This window comes from Oncorhynchus kisutch, linkage group LG11 (assembly GCF_002021735.2).
Source record: "Oncorhynchus kisutch isolate 150728-3 linkage group LG11, Okis_V2, whole genome shotgun sequence".
Taxonomy (NCBI): domain Eukaryota; kingdom Metazoa; phylum Chordata; class Actinopteri; order Salmoniformes; family Salmonidae; genus Oncorhynchus; species Oncorhynchus kisutch.
In genome coordinates, this window is record NC_034184.2 from 70,605,822 (window position 1) to 70,625,921 (window position 20,100).

The 20,100-nt window shown below is 47.8% G+C and overlaps 1 protein-coding gene across 2 annotated transcripts in view; it reads right to left on the reverse strand.

Moving 5' to 3' along the window:
- The window catches only part of LOC109899313 (sodium channel protein type 4 subunit alpha B), a 151,217-nt gene that overhangs the window by 64,906 nt on the left and 66,211 nt on the right, over positions 1-20,100 (reverse strand). For both annotated transcript variants that reach the window (XM_031836227.1, XM_020494429.2), the window contains exon 13: positions 18,316-18,672. In XM_031836227.1, the coding sequence (XP_031692087.1) occupies positions 18,316-18,672 (357 nt within the window). The remainder of the gene's footprint in view (positions 1-18,315; positions 18,673-20,100) is intronic.

The window sequence follows — 20,100 nt, forward strand, 5'->3', positions numbered from 1 at the left end:
TCGGTGAAACACAATATATTACACTTTTTAATTCCCGTTGGTAGGATATATGTGCTCGTAGTTTGTCTATTTTATTATTGATTGATTGTAATTTGGATGATAGGACCCATGGTAAAGGTACATTACCCTCTCGACGACGGATCATTACAAGGCACCCGGACCGTCGTCCATGATACCTCCGTCTTTTCTTCCTGCGAATGACGGGGATGAGGGCCTACATTATGTACAAAATAACACTCTCTCTCTCTCTCTCTCTCTCTCTCTCTCTCTCTCTCTCTCTCTCTCTCTCTCTCTCTCTCTCTCTCTCTCTCAGACTGAAACAACTCAATTTAGAATAAACATAGTCATAACAGAAAAACTTTTTATAACAGAAAACATGAACATGAACATTGTCATATCATTATCATTCTGCCACATGACAGTGGATAATGTGTGTGTCACAGCACTAACCATATCCCATCCTTTTTTGGGGACACATCCCTCTGGATATTGTGGTCACGTTCTTGCTATATCATTCATGCAATGCTTATTGCATTACACACACTTGTGGCTACAGTCCACACCGACTCTGGAGCAGTGTGACTCAGGGTGCCTAGGGCATCTGTGTCTGCTCCGAGACACAGGGCATAGAAGGCCTTGACGGTTACACACACAGGCATGTGTACTGTGCGTGTTTGTGTGTGTGTGGGGTGTGTGTGTACAGCATGTGCAGTGTGTGTGTGTATGTGTGGGGGGGGGAGCAGGAAAGGTTGGCGCAATCCCGCGTGAACCTCGCCAATATGTTACAAGCCACTGCTTACCTCACAGAGGACACTGGGTTGAACCTGTTTAGTCACAGGACTGACATTTCACCTGTTTAGACACAGGACTGACATTTCACCTGTTTAGACACAGGACTGATATTTCACTTGTTTAGTCTCAGGACTGACATTTCACATGTTTAGACACAGGACTGATATTTCACTTGTTTAGACACAGGACTGACATTTCACCTGTTTAGACACAGGACTGACATTTCACCTGTTTAGACACATGACTGACATTTCACCTGTTTAGACACAGGACTGATATTTCACATGTTTGTCACAGGACTGATATTTCACCTGTTTAGACACAGGACTGACATTTCACCTGTTTAGACACAGGACTGACATTTCACCTGTCGCTTTAGGGGACGGCCCTGGCTACACGTGACAAAATAGGAGCCTTTGAGTCAGTCTCATGTCATGCGGTGACATGTGGTGCAGACTACTTTCTGTGCATGTTCTATGTTCTGGTTTTAAACTTGTCTGCCTCGATTGTTTTGCATAATCCTGCTAGAGCTTGGATAAAGGATAACACAATCGAATGTGTCTATTGTAAAGTGTAGGTAGTGGCAATATTAGAATGGAGAGAGGGGTTATACTTCTCCAATAGCATTTTCACATTACAACTACCAACCCGAACCATGCTATGCTGGCTCTGATATTTTCTTAACGTATTCGTTACCAGGTCAGCCCAGCACAGCTCAGTTTGGCTCAGTAGTGTTATGATTGTATATTTGTGTCAGTGTCTTTGTTTGGTGAAGAGAGGAGAGTAAATTGTGGAGGAGAGTCTAGTGCCCAAGTCTGCCACAAAACACACAGCAGTCAATAAAGGTGCCCAGTGAACCATAAAGACAACTCTTCCAGTCCACTTGAGGCTTTTTATAATGAAATGATGCACTTAGAAAACATTAAGCGCCCATGATAGTTAACGATGCCATTTAGCTTCATTCATACGCCTCTGATTGGTAGAAATGTGTAGTGTGAATAACATGGCTCCTAAAGACAGAGAGGGACATTAATAGACCTCAGAATTATAAGCCAGACATCTTCGCCTTAAAGCTTTATTTTAAGCTTTCATTAAACAGTGCTGTTCTGTTTTTCTCCTCACATCCTACCCCACCATCTCCTCCTCACATCCTCCCCCACCATCTCCTCCTCACGTCCTCCCCCACCATCTCCTCCTCACATCCTCCCCCACCATAGCCTCCTCACATCCTCCCCCACCATCTCCTCCTCACATCCTCCCCCACCATAGCCTCCTCACGTCCTCCCCCACCATAGCCTCCTCACATCCTCCCCCACCATCTCCTCCTCACGTCCTCCCCCACCATCTCCTCCTCACGTCCTCCCCCACCATCTCCTCCTCACATCCTCCCCCACCATAGCCTCCTCACATCCTCCCCCACCATCTCCTCCTCACGTCCTCCCCCACCATCTCCTCCTCACGTCCTCCCCCACCATAGCCTCCTCACATCCTCCCCCACCATCTCCTCCTCACGTCCTCCCCCACCATAGCCTCCTCACATCCTCCCCCACCGTAGCCTCCTCACGTCCTCCCCCACCATCTCCTCCTTACGTCCTCCCCCACCATCTCCTCCTCACGTCCTCCCCCACCATCTCCTCCTCACGTCCTCCCCCACCATAGCCTCCTCACATCCTCCCCCACCATAGCCTCCCCCACCATAGCCTCCTCACGTCCTCCCCCACCATCTCCTCCTCACGTCCTCCCCCACCATCTCCTCCTTACGTCCTCCCCCACCATCTCCTCCTCACGCATTCCCCCTCCATCTCCTCCTCACGTCCTCCCCCACCATCGCCTCCTCACATCCTACCCCACCATCTCCTCCTCACGTCCTCCCCCACCATCTCCTCCTCACGTCCTCCCCCACCATCTCCTCCTCACGTCCTCCCCCTCCATCGCCTCCTCACGTCCTCCCCCACCATCTCCTCCTCACGTCCTCCCCCACCATCTCATCCTCACGTCCTCCCCCACCATCGCCTCCTCACATCCTCCCCCACCATAGCCTCCTCACATCCTCCCCCCACCATAGCCTCCTCACGTCCTCCCCCACCATAGCCTCCTCACGCCCTCCTCCACCATCTCCTCCTCACGTCCTCCCCCACCATCTCCTCCTCACGCATTCCCCCACCATCTCCTCCTCACGTCCTCCCCCACCATCTCCTCCTCACGCATTCCCCCACCATCTCCTCCTCACGTCCTCCCCCACCATCTCCTCCTCACGCATTCCCCCACCATCTCCTCCTCACGTCCTCCCCCACCATCGCCTCCTCACATCCTACCCCACCATCTCCTCCTCACGTCCTCCCCCACCATCTCCTCCTCACGTCCTCCCCCTCCATCGCCTCCTCACGTCCTCCCCCACCATCTCCTCCTTACGTCCTCCCCCACCATCTCCTCCTCACGTCCTCCCCCACCATCTCCTCCTCACGTCCTCCCCCACCATAGCCTCCTCACATCCTCCCCCACCATAGCCTCCCCCACCATAGCCTCCTCACGTCCTCCCCCACCATCTCCTCCTCACGTCCTCCCCCACCATCTCCTCCTTACGTCCTCCCCCACCATCTCCTCCTCACGCATTCCCCCTCCATCTCCTCCTCACGTCCTCCCCCACCATCGCCTCCTCACATCCTACCCCACCATCTCCTCCTCACGTCCTCCCCCACCATCTCCTCCTCACGTCCTCCCCCACCATCTCCTCCTCACGTCCTCCCCCTCCATCGCCTCCTCACGTCCTCCCCCACCATCTCCTCCTCACGTCCTCCCCCACCATCTCATCCTCACGTCCTCCCCCACCATCGCCTCCTCACATCCTCCCCCACCATAGCCTCCTCACATCCTCCGCCCACCATAGCCTCCTCACGTCCTCCCCCACCATAGCCTCCTCACGCCCTCCTCCACCATCTCCTCCTCACGTCCTCCCCCACCATCTCCTCCTCACGCATTCCCCCACCATCTCCTCCTCACGTCCTCCCCCACCATCTCCTCCTCACGCATTCCCCCACCATCTCCTCCTCACGTCCTCCCCCACCATCTCCTCCTCACGCATTCCCCCACCATCTCCTCCTCACGTCCTCCCCCACCATCGCCTCCTCACATCCTACCCCACCATCTCCTCCTCACGTCCTCCCCCACCATCTCCTCCTCACGTCCTCCCCCTCCATCGCCTCCTCACGTCCTCCCCCACCATCTCCTCCTCACGTCCTCCCCCACCATCTCATCCTCACGTCCTCCCCCACCATCGCCTCCTCACATCCTCCCCCACCATAGCCTCCTCACATCCTCCCCCACCATAGCCTCCTCACGTCCTCCCCCACCATAGCCTCCTCACGTCCTCCCCCACCATCTCCTCCTCACGTCCTCCCCCACCATCTCCTCCTCACGTCCTCCCCCACCATCTCCTCCTCACATCCTCCCCCACCATCGCCTCCTCACGCATTCCCCCACCATCTCCTCCTCACGTCCTCCCCCACCATCTCCTCCTCACGCATTCCCCCACCATCTCCTCCTCACGTCCTCCCCCACCATCTCCTCCTCACGCATTCCCCCACCATCTCCTCCTCACGTCCTCCCCCACCATCTTCTCCTCACGCATTCCCCCTCCATCGCCTCCTCACGTCCTCCCCCACCGATACACACACGTGCATACTAAGACCTAAAAATAGGTGAAAGTGCTTGATCCATGTTCATTAGTGTCCAGTCTGCAGCACCCAGTGGGTATTATAACACAGTATTAGTATTAAGACCCAGCATCTGGGTGACCAAACTAAACCAGGCATCCCAGTCCCAGCCACCACATCCACCACCTGGGACTAGACCACCCAGTCCCAGCCATCACCACAGTCCTAGCCACCACAGCCACCACCTGGGACTAGACCACCCAGTCCCAGCCATCACCACAGTCCCAGCCACCACAGCCATCACCTGGGACTAGACCACCCAGTCCCAGCCATCACCACAGTCCCAGCCACCACATCCACCACCTGGGACTAGACCACCCAGTCCCAGCCATCACCACAGTCCCAGCCACCACCTGGGACTAGACCACCCAGTCCCAGCCATCACCACAGTCATAGCCACCACAGCCACCACCTGGGTCTAGGCCACCCAGTCCCAGCCATCACCACAGTCACAGCCACCACATCCACCACCTGGGTCTAGACCACCCAGTCCCAGCCACCACCTGGGACTAGACCACCCAGTCCCAGTCGTCCCCACAGTCACAGCCACCACCTGGGACTAGACCACCCAGTCCCAGCCATCACCACAGTCCCAGCCACCACCTGGGACTAGACCACCCAGTCCCAGCCATCACCACAGTCCCAGCCACCACCTGGGACTAGACCACCCAGTCCCAGCCATCACCACAGTCACAGCCACCACATCCACCACCTGGGTCTAGACCACCCAGTCCCAGCCATCACCACAGTCCCAGCCACCACAGCCATCACCTGGGACTAGACCACCCAGTCCCAGCCATCACCACAGTCCTAGCCACCACAGCCACCACCTGGGACTAGACCACCCAGTCCCAGCCATCACCACAGTCCCAGCCACCACAGCCATCACCTGGGACTAGACGACCCAGTCCCAGCCATCACCACAGTCCCAGCCACCACATCCACCACCTGGGACTAGACCACCCAGTCCCAGCCATCACCACAGTCCCAGCCACCAACTGGGACTAGACCACCCAGTCCCAGCCATCACCACAGTCATAGCCACCACAGCCACCACCTGGGTCTAGGCCACCCAGTCCCAGCCATCACCACAGTCACAGCCACCACATCCACCACCTGGGTCTAGACCACCCAGTCCCAGCCACCACCTGGGACTAGACCACCCAGTCCCAGTCGTCCCCACAGTCACAGCCACCACCTGGGACTAGACCACCCAGTCCCAGCCATCACCACAGTCCCAGCCACCACCTGGGACTAGACCACCCAGTCCCAGCCATCACCACAGTCCCAGCCACCACCTGGGACTAGACCACCCAGTCCCAGCCATCACCACAGTCACAGCCACCACATCCACCACCTGGGTCTAGACCACCCAGTCCCAGCCATCACCACAGTCCCAGCCACCACAGCCACCACCTGGGTCTAAGCGACCCAGTCCCAGCCATCACCACAGTCACAGCCACCACAGCCACCACCTGGGTCTAGGCCACCCAGTCCCAGCCATCACCACAGTCCCAGCCACCACCTGGGTCTAGACGACCCAGTCCCAGCCACCTCCACAGCCACCACCTGGGTCCAGACCACCAGGAGATTTACATCCTAACCCTGCTTAGACGCAGACGGGGACATTTAATTAGTGCTTTAATAATATCCACTTTCCCTTCGCCAGTCCTCCCCCCTCCTTCTCTCCCTGTCCCACTCTCATTCTCAACACAGTCTGTTATCCTTCACCAAGTACATCAATGTATAGTGAAGAAAGCGCTCAATGTAGAATATGCTCCTATAACCACAGGTCTAGCATCATATTACTCTACTCTCAACCTTTACCATTATGGGAATAACAAATATCAGTGGTCAGGCAACTCTGAAGTCAGTAGTGGGCCTGTGCGGCCATCTTGGATGAGGTCAGATTAGTATGAGCTCACTCAGCAGGTAGCTCTGGGGTCATAGTGTCATCTGTACTGCATAGCTAAATAGCTGCATACCTACCCTGGCTCTAGGTGGGGAGCAACATGAGTTGACTACTCACTATAAATAGACCATTGTCTCTACAGGCCCAGCGCACGCACACGCACACGCACACACACTCACACCCTTTGTCAACTTAGTAAAAGCCTTTGTGTTCTCTTATGTATATGATATAACTCCTTACAACCAACATAATTGGAGCAAATATTGTTTTCATGCCTCCCACTCTCTCGATGGCTAGTGACATCTTGACAGAGAGGAGAAACAGCAAAATGTCAAGGGCAAAATACCAAAAGGGTTGACTTTCATGCACTGTTGATTGGTATTTCATCAACTCATACTTCCAGTCCTCTACGTCCAGACACTGTCGAGCCAATAGCCATGAGTCATCCAAGTACGACCAACCAATACCTTTGACCACAGACATTTTAGGATATCTTGCCAAACGAAATCTCAATATTGTGTTTGATAACATTTGACGTTTGACATTTGACTTGACATTTGAATCTGCTTCCGAGTCCAAAAAAATAGTCTGAAACACTGTCGTCTGTATCCAAGCAAAGACTGTTGTGGCAAGTGAATATGAAACTGCAACCAAATGCACACGCACGCACACCCAAGCGCACGCACGCACACCCGCGCACACACTAACCTTCACACCCTGCGTGGTTACATTGCCCATCCATGCAAAATGAGAGCATTTTGGTGTGGATAAATCACGGTGGAAGGCATAAGCCTCAGGACAGTGTGGCCCACATTCTCACTGATTAACACAACCCTTTCTACCCAAAAACCTCCTGAAAACATGGCTAGTTCTCCTATGACTCATACGGTTACAGTTAGAACCAGTCTTAGCCTGTGGGTAGCCTCCCTAAGGGATGATTTGAGACACATGATTCAGGATCACAGTTATTCAAATACCTTTCGCTAAATGAATTTCAAAGCTTCATTTGGTAGTATGCATTAAACGACTGTGTTATTTGATTATACTGTAGTGAGACTACACTGGCAGTACATTCTCACAGTAGTTACATTCTAATTCAATTTGGGGAATTATTCAGTGAGGGCTGTTTCTACTCTTATTGTATTGTACTTGGATCAAAACACAACAACAACAAATCCCCTGAAACTATTGCCATCGGAAGCTTGTGTGTGAAGGAGTACCAGAAGAGGAATCTGGAACGAGAGTGCTGTACCGTGGTGGGCTCCTGGTTGATACACAGTTAGTGAGGTGCTAACTGCTGCCAGTTGTGCCTGGGTATTAACACCTGGCATAGTTAAGTTACACAGGGCCATGGTCCAATGGAAGGGCACCACCTGACATGGAGCTTTAAAAAGAGACACTGGAGTCACGAACACATACATAAAGTAGCAGCCAGGTCACCCGTGACACAGGTCAGTATTCGGCGTTGGTAGATGACGTGGAAATCGTCCACTAGGGGCGACAGTGAGCGTTGTTACCTTCGAGTAGGTTTCGGTTTTGCTAGGGCATTGTGGAAGAGGATGGATGTAAGAATCTGCCTCTGATTCCAAAGGTCGCAAGTTTAAATCCGGAAATAGAAAGTTGTTTTTGAGATTTTAGTTTTAAGCCTTTCCCAAACCTTAACCCTTACTGGAACAATTTGGAGTTAATGCCTAAACGTACCCTTAAACCCTTTGACATTTGACGCCTGCAACAGTATCTCTACTCCAAATAACTGGTTCCATATCATCCCACAGATGCTCAATTGGATTGAGATCTGGTGACTGGGCAGGCCACTGCAGTAAACTAAATTCACTGTCATGTTCGTGGAACCTAGACAATCCTAGTCTTGTGCAAATCCAATTTGCAAATCATACACTGTTGCTATGAAAGGATGCACTTGATTGGCAAGGATGTTCAGATATCCTGTGGCATTCAAATGCTGCTCCACTTTTAACAAGGGGCCCAATGTGTGCCATGAAAACATACCCCACACCATCACACCACTAGCCTTTAATGTTGACATGCGGCATGATGGATGCATGTACTCGTGGTCCACAACCTAATCAAATCAAACTTTATTCGCCACATGCACTGAATGCAACAAGTGAGGACTTTACCGTGAAATGCTTACTTACAAGCCCTTAACCGTGAAGTTCAAGAAGTCGAAAATATTTACCAAGTAGGCTAGAATAAAAAGTAATAGTAAAAAGTAACACAATAAGAATAACGAGGCTATATATAGGGGTCACCGGTACTGAGTGTGCAGGGGTACAGGCTAGTTGAGGTAATCTGTACATGTAGGTGGGGGCGACGTGACTATGCATAGGTACAGCGAGTAGCAGCAACGTACTGGGGGGGTCAATGTAAATTGTCCGGTGGCTATTTTTATGAATCGTTCAGCAGTCTAATGGCTTGGGGGTAGAAGCTGTTGAGGAGCCTTTTGGTCCTAGACTTGGCGCTCCGGTACCGCTTGCCGTGTGGTAGCAGAGAAAACAGTCTATAACCTGGGTGACTGGAGTCTCTGACAATTTTATGGGCTTTCCTCTGACACTGCCTATTATATAGGTCCTGGATGGCAGGAAGCTTCGCCCCAGTGATGTACTGGGCCGTTCACACTACACTCTGTAGCGCCTTACGGTCAGATACCGAGCAGTTGCCAAAACAGGTGGTGATGCAACCGGTCAAGATGCTCTCGATGGTGCAGCTGTAGAACCTTTTGAGGATCTGGGGGCCCATGCCAAATCTTCTCAGTCTCCTGAGGGGGAAATGGTTTTGTCTTGCCTTCTTCACGACTGTCTTGGTATGTTTGGACCATGATAGTTCGTTGGTGATGTGGACACCAAGGAACTTGAAACTCTCGACCTTCTCCACTACAGCCCCGTCGATGTTAATGGGGGCCTGTTCGGCCTGTCTTTTCCTGTAGTCCACGATCAGCTCCTTTGTCTTGCTCACAATGAGGGAGAGGTTGTTGTTCTTGCACCACACTGCCAGTTACCTGACCTCCTCCCTATAGGCCTTCTCATCATTGTCAGTGATCAGGCCTATTACTGTTGTGTCGTCAGCAAGCTTAATGATGGTGTTGGAGTCGTGTTTGGCCACACAGTTGTGGGTGAACAGAGAATACAGGAGGGGACAAAGTACACACGCCTGAGGGGCCCCAGTGTTAAGAATCAGTGTGGCAGATGTATTGTTGCCTACTCTTACCACCTGGGGGCGGCCCGTCAGGAAGTCCAGGATCCAGTTGCAGAGGGAGGTGTATAGTCCCAGAGTCCATAGCTTAGTGTTGAGCTTCGTGGGCACTATGGTGTTGAACGCTGAGCTGTAGTCAATGAATAGCATTCTCACATAGGTGTTCCTTTTGTCCAGGTGAGAAAGGGAGGTGTGGAGTGCGACTGTGGATCTGTTGGGGCGGTACGCAAATTGGGTCTAGGTTGAAGATGCTGTTGATATGAGCCATGACCAGCCTTTCGAAGCACTTCATGGCTACCAACGTGAGTGCCACGGGACGGCAATCATTTAGGAAGGTTACCCTTGGGCACAGGGAGTATGGTCGTCTTCTTGAAACATGTAGGTATTACAGATTCAGGGAGAGGTTGAACATTTCAGTGAAGACACTTGACAGTTGGTCCACGCATGCTTTGAGTACACGTCCTGGTTATCCGTCTGGCCCAGCGGCTTTGTGAATGTTGACCTGTTTAAATGTTTTGTTCACATCGGCTACGGAGAGCATTATCACACAGTCATCCAGAACAGCTGGTGCTCTCGTGCATGCTTCAGTGTTGCTTGCCTTGAAGCGAGCATAAAAGGCATTTAGCTCGTCTGCTAGGCTCGCTTCACTGGGCAGCACGCGTCTGGGTTTCCCTTTGTAGTCCGTAATAGTTTTCAAGCCCTGCCACATCCAATGAGAGTCAGAGCCGGTGTAGTAGGATTCAATCTTAATCTTATATTGACGCTTTGCTTGTTTGATGGTTCGTCTGAGGGCATAGCGGGATTTCTTCTTATAAGCGTCCGGATTAGTCTCCCCTCCTTGAAAACAGCAGCTCTAGCCTTTAGCTCAGTGCGGATGTTGCCTGTAATCCATGGCTTCTGGTTGGGATATGTACGTACAGTCACTGTGGGGACGACGTTGTCAAAAATGCACTTATTGATGAAGCCAATGACTGAGGTGTTGTATTCCTCAATGCCATTGGATGAATCCCGGAATATATTCCAGTCTGTGCTAGCAAAACAGTCCTGTAGTGTAGGATCCGCGTCATCTGACCACTTTATTTAGAGAGTCACTGGTACTTCCTGATTTATTTTTTGCTTGTAAGCAGGAATCGGGAGGATAGAGTTCTGGTCATATTTGTCAACTGGAGGGTGGGGGAGATGCATCTCTGTCTGTGGAGTAAAGCTGGTCTAGGATTATTTTTTTCCTGGTTGCATATATGACACGCTGGTAAAAATTTGGTAAAACTGATTTAAGTTTGCCTGCATTAAAGTCCCCGGCCACTAGGAGCGCTGCTTCTGGGTGAGCATTTTCTTCTTCGCTTATGGCCTTATAGAGTTGGTTGAGAGCAGTCATAGTGCCAGCTTCGCTTTGTGGTGGTAAATAGACGGCTACTAATAATACAGATGAGAACTCTCTTGGTAGATAGTGTGGTCGACAGCTTATCATAAGGTACTCTACCTCCGGCGAGTAATACCTCGAGACTTCTTTAATATTAGACATTGCACACCAGCTGTTCTTGACAAAAAGACACACACCCCCACCCCTCTTCTTACCAGAGGGAGCGTCTCTGTTCTGCTGGTGCATGGAAAATCCCTCCAGCTCTATATTGTCTGTTTCTTTGTTCAGCCACGTCTCGTGAAACATAGGATGTCACAGTTTTTAATGTCCCATTGGTAGGATAATCTTAGTAGTAGGGCATCAACGATTGCACATTAGCAAGGAGAATGGAAGGCATTGGGAGTTTACTCGCTCACCTCCGGCTTCTCAGAAGGATCCCCGACCTGCGTCCCTTTTCCGGCGTCTTTTCTTCACGCAAAAGGCGTGGATCTGGGCCTGTTCAAGTGAAAGCAGGATATCCTTCTCGGCGGACTCGTTAAAGGAAAACGTTTCTTCCAGTCTTTGGTGAGTAATAGCTTTTCTGATGTCCAGAAGTTATTTTCGGTAATAAGAGACGGTAGCAGCAACATTATGTACACATTACGTTAAAAAAGAAGTTACGAAAATGCAAAAAAAAATGACTAAATTGTACAATTGATCGGGAGAATGTAAAACGTCAGCCATGTTCTTCGGCGCCATCTTAGTACTGTCCCGTCAGCGTGAAACAGCAGGAACCACAATTCATCAGACTAGGCAATGTTTTTCTAATTATTTAGTGTCTAGCGTTTTCGTTCCTTAGCTCACTGCAACCACAGTTTCTTATTTTTTGCTCATACCCCATTTGTGTCCATGTATTCTTTTATGGGTCTTTGGACACCAATGTTGTACTGGACTGCAGGTGGCTAACTGTAGCCCATCTGTGGCTCTGCACAATTCAGGTCAGCGTCCTTTGTCCTCATCAATTACCCATTTTCGATCACTGGCCTGCTGTTGGCTGGATGTTCTTTGGGTGGTGGACCATTCTTAATACACACGGGAAACTGTTGAGCGTGAAAAACCCAGCAGCATTGTAGTTCTTGACACTCAAACCGGTTTGCCTGGCACTTACTACCGTACCCCATTCAAAGGCACTTAAATCTTTTGTCTTTCCCGTTCACCCTCGGAATGCCACCCATACACAATCCATGTCTAAACTGTCTCAAGGCTTAAAAATCCGTCCCCTTCATCTACACTGATTGAAGTGGATTTAACAAGTGATATCAATAACGGATCATATCTTTCACCTGGATGCACCTGGTCAGTCTATGTCATGGAAGAGTTTTTAATGTTTTGTCTACCTGGGGGATTATATCAAGATGAGGCTATCTTGTTTTAACGAGAAGGATTACCTTTACATTCCATGTACAGAATCCATATAGAATGAAACGGTTGCGTAATGATGAATGTCTTATTTCTGTGATGCTAAGAGAAAACAAACCTGCACCTGATTGGCAATGAGGCCATGACCCAGCCAGGCTGAAAGATTGAGAGCAATCTTACCCAGACCCATGCAGGTCTTGTCCATGGTCCGACACACACACACACACACACACACACACACACACACACACACACACACACACACACACACACACACACACACACACACACACACACACACACACACACACACACACACACACACACACACACACACACACACACACACACACACACACACACACAGACTCTCTCCGTTGACTGACGGCCCATCTCATGTCAGGCACGAAAGGGACGAGAGGTACAAGGCTGGCAGGGTAACATGGACACTGAGATGAAAAGGGATGATTAAAGGAGATAACTCTCCACTAAGTCCCCCAAGCCAAGATCAGACAGTATACCTGAACTTACTGGCCCTGGCCCACTTACAGTAGAGATCATTGGAGTAGGGTTACGCTGGTAAGCTTCCTGGACAGAGTAGAGACTCTCTAGACTCTCCAGGCAGCCTGCTTCTGAAGGTTGTTGGTGAGAATGAGAGTGGCAGGCGGTGGCGTAATGACCTGTGTTTGTGCTGCACATACAAACACTGCATTCACAGGATTCACAGAACAGATTAGAGAATGCTATCGCCATGGATGGCTAGGATTCATAGCCCCCCCTTCTCTCTTTCACTCTCTCTCTCTTTCGGTCTCTTTCTCTCTGTGGAGGGACAAGCTCAGACAGGGGAGCTGTTGGATGGCTCTTATTGGTCCACTCGAGTACCATGCAGGAGAGGGGAGTGTTAGGTTCATAACACTTGAGACAACAGGGAGCAGAGCGAAAAGCTCTCTCGAGGCCAGATCTGGATATCTAGAAGAGTGCTCATTTTCTAATTAACCTTAGGATGACTCATGTCTTCTGACGTTGTTAATAACATACTAAGAAATCATAATATTGTTTATAATCACTAAATGTGTTTATCCCAATGGGGAAATAAGTTCAATGTTTTAAGTTCTTAGAACCAGACGTCATCATGAGTGACGTCAACTTTGATGTCAAGACAAAAATGGCCACTATATTGTAGGATCTTAATTTGAGCAAGTGTGCTACAGTAGGAACATAATCCTGCAGAAACAGGAAATTTGAATTCTTATATGGATTATAATTAGGAACATTTCTGAAGAGGTTGATACATTTTTCGTAAGGGAAAATCAAGTTAGAATTTTTTTAAATTGAAATACACTACAAGTTCTCCTGCAACAAGGTGATCAAATTAAGATCTTACATCTGAATACCTGCCCCTTTATGCCTTCATAGAATATTAATTAATTGTGCTAGTTTCACATAACAACACTGTGACATTTCTTCAGTTTAAATTAAAACACTGACAGAGATGGTACCCCATGTTTACAAACACAAACAACTCTAAAGCAAGCTAATAGGAATATTATACAATAGGTGGGTCTTATCCTGGATGTTGATTGGTTAAAAAGGCGTTCCAGCCTGTGTCTATTCCAAAAGTTACCTATGTTAGGCTATGATGTTGAAATGCCTATTTACAGTTCCATCTCATTGCACAATCCACTGTCTCATCAGCCCAACCAGGCAATTTATAAACTTGACCTCCACAGTTAAAAGCATCTAGACATTATCCCCCATTTCTTTTAGACTAGCATTTGGTTTTTAACAGGCGAGATTTGTATAAACCTTGCTGTCTGTCTCTTCGACCTTTGCAACTAAGAGAGACATACAGTGCCTTGCGAAAGTATTCGGCCCCCTTGAACTTCGCGACCTTTTGCCACATTTCAGGCTTCAAACATAAAGATATAAAACTGTATTTTTTTGTGTAGTATCAACAACAAGTGGGACACAATCATGAAGTGGAACAACATTTTTTTGATATTTCAAACTTTTTTAACAAAGGATCTCTGAATGATCCAATGTTGACCTAAATGACTAATGATGATAAATACAATCCACCTGTGTGTAATTAAGTGTCCGTATAAATGCACCTGCACTGTGATAGTCTCAGAGGTCCGTTAAAAGCGCAGAGAGCATCATGAAGAACAAGGAACACACCAGGCAGGTCCGAGATATTGTTGTGAAGAAGTTTAAAGCCGGATTTGGATACAAAAAGATTTCCCAAGCTTTAAACATCCCAAGGAGCACTGTGCAAGCGATAATATTGAAATGGAAGGAGTATCAGACCACTGCAAATCTACCAAGACCTGGCCGTCCCCCTAAACTTTCAGCTCATACAAGGAGAAGACTGATCAGAGATGCAGCCAAGAGGCCCATGATCACTCTGGATGAACTGCAGAGATCTACAGCTGAGGTGGGAGACTCTGTCCATAGGACAACAATCCGTCGTATATTGCACAAATCTGGCCTTTATGGAAGAGTGGAAAGAAGAAAGACATTTCTTAAAGATATCCATAAAAAGTGTTGTTTACAGTTTGCCACAAGCCACCTGGGAGACACACCAAACATGTGGAAGAAGGTGCTCTGGTCAGATGAAACCAAAATTGAACTTTTTGACAACAATGCAAAACGTTATGTTTGGCGTAAAAGCAACACAGCTCATCACCCTGAACACTATCCCCACTGTCAAACATGGTGGTGGCAGCATCATGGTTTGGGCCTGCTTTTCTTCAGCAGGGACAGGGAAGATGGTTAAAATTGATGGGAAGATGGATGGAGCCAAATATAGGACCATTCTGGAAGAAAACCTGATGGAGTCTGCAAAAGACCTGAGACTGGGACGGAGATTTGTCTTCCAACAAGACAATGATCCAAAACATAAAGCAAAATCTACAATGGAATGGTTCAAAAATAATGGCCAAGTCAAAGTCCAGACCTGAATCCAATCGAGAATCTGTGGAAAGAACTGAAAACTGCTGTTCACAAATGCTCTCCATCCAACCTCACTGAGCTCGAGCTGTTTTGCAAGGAGGAATGGGAAAAAATGTCAGTCTCTCGATGTGCAAAACTGATAGAGACATACCCCAAGCGTCTTACAGCTGTAATCGCAGCAAAAGGTGGCGCTACAAAGTATTAACTTAAGGGGGCTGAATAATTTTGCACGCCCAATTTTTCAGTTTTTGATTTGTTAAAAAAGTTTGAAATATCCAATAAATGTCGTTCCACTTCATGATTGTGTCCCACTTGTTGTTGATTCTTCACAAAAAAATACAGTTTTATATCTTTATGTTTGAAGCCTGAAATGTGGCAAAAGGTCGCAAAGTTCAAGGGGGCCGAATACTTTCGCAAGGCACTGTATTTTCTTAGACAGTCAAAATCATGAATCAGCATCATTTTTATGGATATATAGAAATACATGTCAACAGAAAAGCAGGTCAAATGAAATGAAATGCAGGTAGTTTGCAATCTTTCCAGCTACAGTTTTAAGTGATTGTGTTAGCTATGTACCTCCGCTGAACAGTGTTCAGACGAGTGCACATTTACTATGCCAGTTGAAATCATTAGCTCATTGTTATGGATGTATCCAAATAAACATCACTAGAAAACAGCTTAAACATACGCAAATGCAGCTACTTTGCTGTTATTTTGGCTACACTGTTTGACCTGACTGTACGCAGTAGTTGGCTAGCTAGCAAGCAAGGGATAAGAATATTGCCAGGCTGCATGGCAACAAAACATTTAGAATAAATGACTGGGTTAAGTCCATAGACTTAGAACAAAAAGCCATCACGCAACCCTTTATTTGCGTTGGGACTTTATCTCTTGGATGGATAAATTAGTATGAATAAATTCATCAAAATAACTTTTTTAATGAAAATATGTTAATCGTTATTTAAATATGTTGGTAAACCATTGTATAAAAGTGATAATGACCTCAAAGCTGGTGTTTGGAGGATATATCGGTTTGCTGGCCCGAGATGCTAACAACACCTGTGTCAAAATATTCTCCAAACACAGGCTTTGAGGGCATTATCAGTTAACTAAGTATCAAATGTATCTCCCCTATTTATCCCATGATGCTATGCAATCATAATAATGCTTAGTCATGCATCTGGATCCGTTAACACGCCGTCCCACATCAGACATTTTGTCAGCCTTGTAAATATCCCGACGAGACATCGGCAGCCATGTTATTTTACACAACCCGACGTCTCGCAGCCCAGGCAGAGCTCAGTCTCAACGACTTCCTTTGACTGCTCAGCCAAAATAAATAAGACAGGGGACTCGGGAGGGAAAGAGAGAAGAGGAGGTGGAGTGGGAAGGAGGGGGAGGAGGGATGGAGCAGGGAGAAGAGAGGAGGAGAGGGAGGAGGCCTCTAACACAAGTGTGTAAGCAAATGACAGGCACTGACTTGACTGACTTGACTCAGGGACTGGGGCGACCCTGCAGAGAAAGATAATATTAGCGGGGGCAGGCTGGGTAATTGCGACCTCATCGCTTGCCTGCCCCGCGGATTAGAACAGTACTGCAGCATGTAGTGGAGCACTAAGGACAGAGAGGATACTGTGGGTAGAAAGTGTTACTGGCAAGGCTGTGTACCACTCCATATAGTAGAGTTTGTCTACCCATTTAGTCTCTAATTTGTTTACTCGGTAGGTTGTGGTAGGACACCGGCAGTGGCAAGAATGTAAGGTCACCCCCGCACAGGAATCATGAGACATTTTGTATTTCAACAATCCTACTGTAACACATACAGTAGGAGTCTTATGCAGTGTAAACTGCAACACCTGTCTACGTGTCAGTTAGTGTGGAAAACCCCTCACACATGACAGCTTTAATCCTTAAGGCAGGTCTGTCAGGACAAAGTGTGTGCTTGTGTGTGAGAGAGAGCAGAAATACAGTCAAGGATGTCTTGGAAGTGTGCAGATATCCCCATATCCTAGCTAAACTACTGAAGCGTCACGACATGCAACCATGCAACACAGCTCAAAAACACTGCATAGGCTTCTTTGAGAAATGGTATCTAGACCAGCTGGGACCCAGGACCCTGTTTCCTTCATTATTACTGTCAGTTTTAACAGCTGACCACCTGACCTGGCCCACAGTTCAGCACTACCAGTCCTGACCAATCAATAAACAGCTTCATTATAGGATGATATGGGATGTTAGGGGTGTCTTTTAATTACTATACATGCCCAGGGGGACCTGTACATCTATAAAGTCTATAGAGAGCAGGACCGTAAAACCTGATTAATTTCTAATGGTCACAAAACTGTACTGTGTGACATTTCAACCATTCTTCCCTGTGTGTTCTTTTTGTCAAGGCTAACATAGCCAGCCACTAACAGGCATCTTCGTGAAACTGAATTGTGCCTCATAGGGGATACGTCTGAGCTTTATGGGGATTGTTTTAACGTCCTCCCCCCCATCTCCTCCCACCCACACAAACCCCCATATACCCCTGCCCACTCTTCCAAAAGCTCCAACCATGGCAGATATAGAAGCCATTGGCAGGAAGGGGATAAAGTGGAAGGGCAGAGAGATAGAGGAGGCACTCACCCCCACCCCTTCTCCCAGCCAACCCCCAGCACCACGGTGGGCTCGTGACAGAGACATGAATGAACCACGCTTGTGTCCTGCTCAAAACTGAGCTAAATTGACGTAAGGGGCAACCTTTTTCAGGGTCAAATAGCAGAGGGAAATGTTCAGCTTAATAAATGTAATCTGGAATTTCACAATTTTAGGAGAGGATTACACACATTGATTTAAAATTTGAGTAGCCTCTGAGCACTAAAATCACACAAAATATAGAGGCTGCACGCACTTTTGTGGTGCATTCAAAAGTCAACCAAAACATGTACCTTACTGCCCACACTACCCAAGAGACTGAGAGTGGAAGAATGACTTACCACCAGGTTCCCGATCACCATGACCTGCATGAAGACTAGGAGGCAGAGAGGCTGCCCTGCCACCTCCATACAGTCCCACATGGTCTCGATCCACTCGCCACACAGCACCCGGAATACGATGAGGAAGGAGTGGAAGAAGTCCTTCATGTGCCAGCGCGGCAGCGTACAGTCCTTAGAGATCTTACACACGCAGTCCTGGTAATTCTTGCCGAACAGCTGCATGCCCACCACGGCAAAGATGAAGACTATGATGGCTAGGACCAGGGTCAGGTTTCCCAGAGCGCCCACCGAGTTGCCGATGATCTTGATGAGCGTGTTGAGGGTGGGCCACGACTTGGCCAGCTTGAACACCCTTAGCTGTGGGAGGGGGGAGAGGGGAGATGGGATAGTGAGATCCGCTGTTTGTTCGTTATCTGAGACATGGTCAATATGTGTGTATTTTAAAAATGCATGTTATCTAGAAGTTGAATCAAAAGATTTAGAAATGCATGATCAATGTATTCGTCCATGTTGTTATTTATTTTACTTTATCCTATACTCATCTTTAACTTTAAACATTTAAAAGTTAATAAATTAAGAAGTGGCTACTGGCTACAATTGAAATAATTGTGTCAATGGAATTATGTACTAAGAAGGGGTTAACTAAATCAGGCTGGTTTAGGGTATATTCTCGTTGACGAGAATTAAGGAGAATTTCAAGAGATTCTCGAGAGGTGTCAATTTTCGAGAGACATAACTGTAATGTAAACTTGCGTATTTCTCGAACCCCTGGAGGTCACGCACAACATTTGCACCCTTCTAAGCCTGGCAGTATAAACAGAATTGTCTCGTTGAGCCCAACATTCATACAGCAAAAATACTAATAGCAGAGCAGTGTTTTTGAAACAGCTTAGATCTACATATTTTCATTATATTTTAGACTTGTTTTATTGAGTTTTATTGAGCCTGTTACACTCTGAAATTATTTTCATAGCTTTAAGAAAGGGAAGTTCAACAATAGTGAGCCACGTTCCAGGCAAGAAGAATGCAGCAAGAAGCTGATCAACTCACCAGGGAAATTATCAACGTTTTCAGTCTAAATTTTGCATTTACCTCATATAATACCTTCTATGATATTGATAAAATGCCTGGTTTGTTCTAACATAACCTTTAATATGCTGAAACTGTATTTTTATGTTCATATGAAAGGTGTAAATGTCAGTGCAGGCTACTGAGGGGAGGACGGCTCATAATAATGGCTGGAACGGAGCAAATGGAAACCATGTGTCTGATACCATTCCACTAATTCCACTCCAGCCTTTACCACAAGCCCATCCTCCCCAATTAAGGTGCCACCAATCTCCTGTGGTAAACGTTCATGTTTAATATGCTAACATTACTAGCTAGCATAGATAGCTGTGTTATTGTGTGTACAAACAAGAAAATAAACCCTTTAACTGTCAGCACATGATTGTGAATTGTTGCATTATCACATCCGACCGTGATTGGGAGTCCCATAGGGTGGCGCACAATTGGCCCAGCGTCATCCGGGTTTGTCTGGGGTAGGCCAACAAATAAGAATTTGTTCTTAAACCTGTTTGGGATAGAGGGCAGCATTTTCACGTTTGGATGAAAAGCGTGCCCAGAGTAAACTGCCTGCTACTCAGTCCCAGCTGCTAATATATGCATATTATTAGTAGATTTGGATAGAACACACTCTGAAGTTTCTAAAACAGTTTGAATGATATCTGTGAGTATAACAGAACTCATATGGCAGGCAAAAACCCGAGAAGAAATCCAACCAGG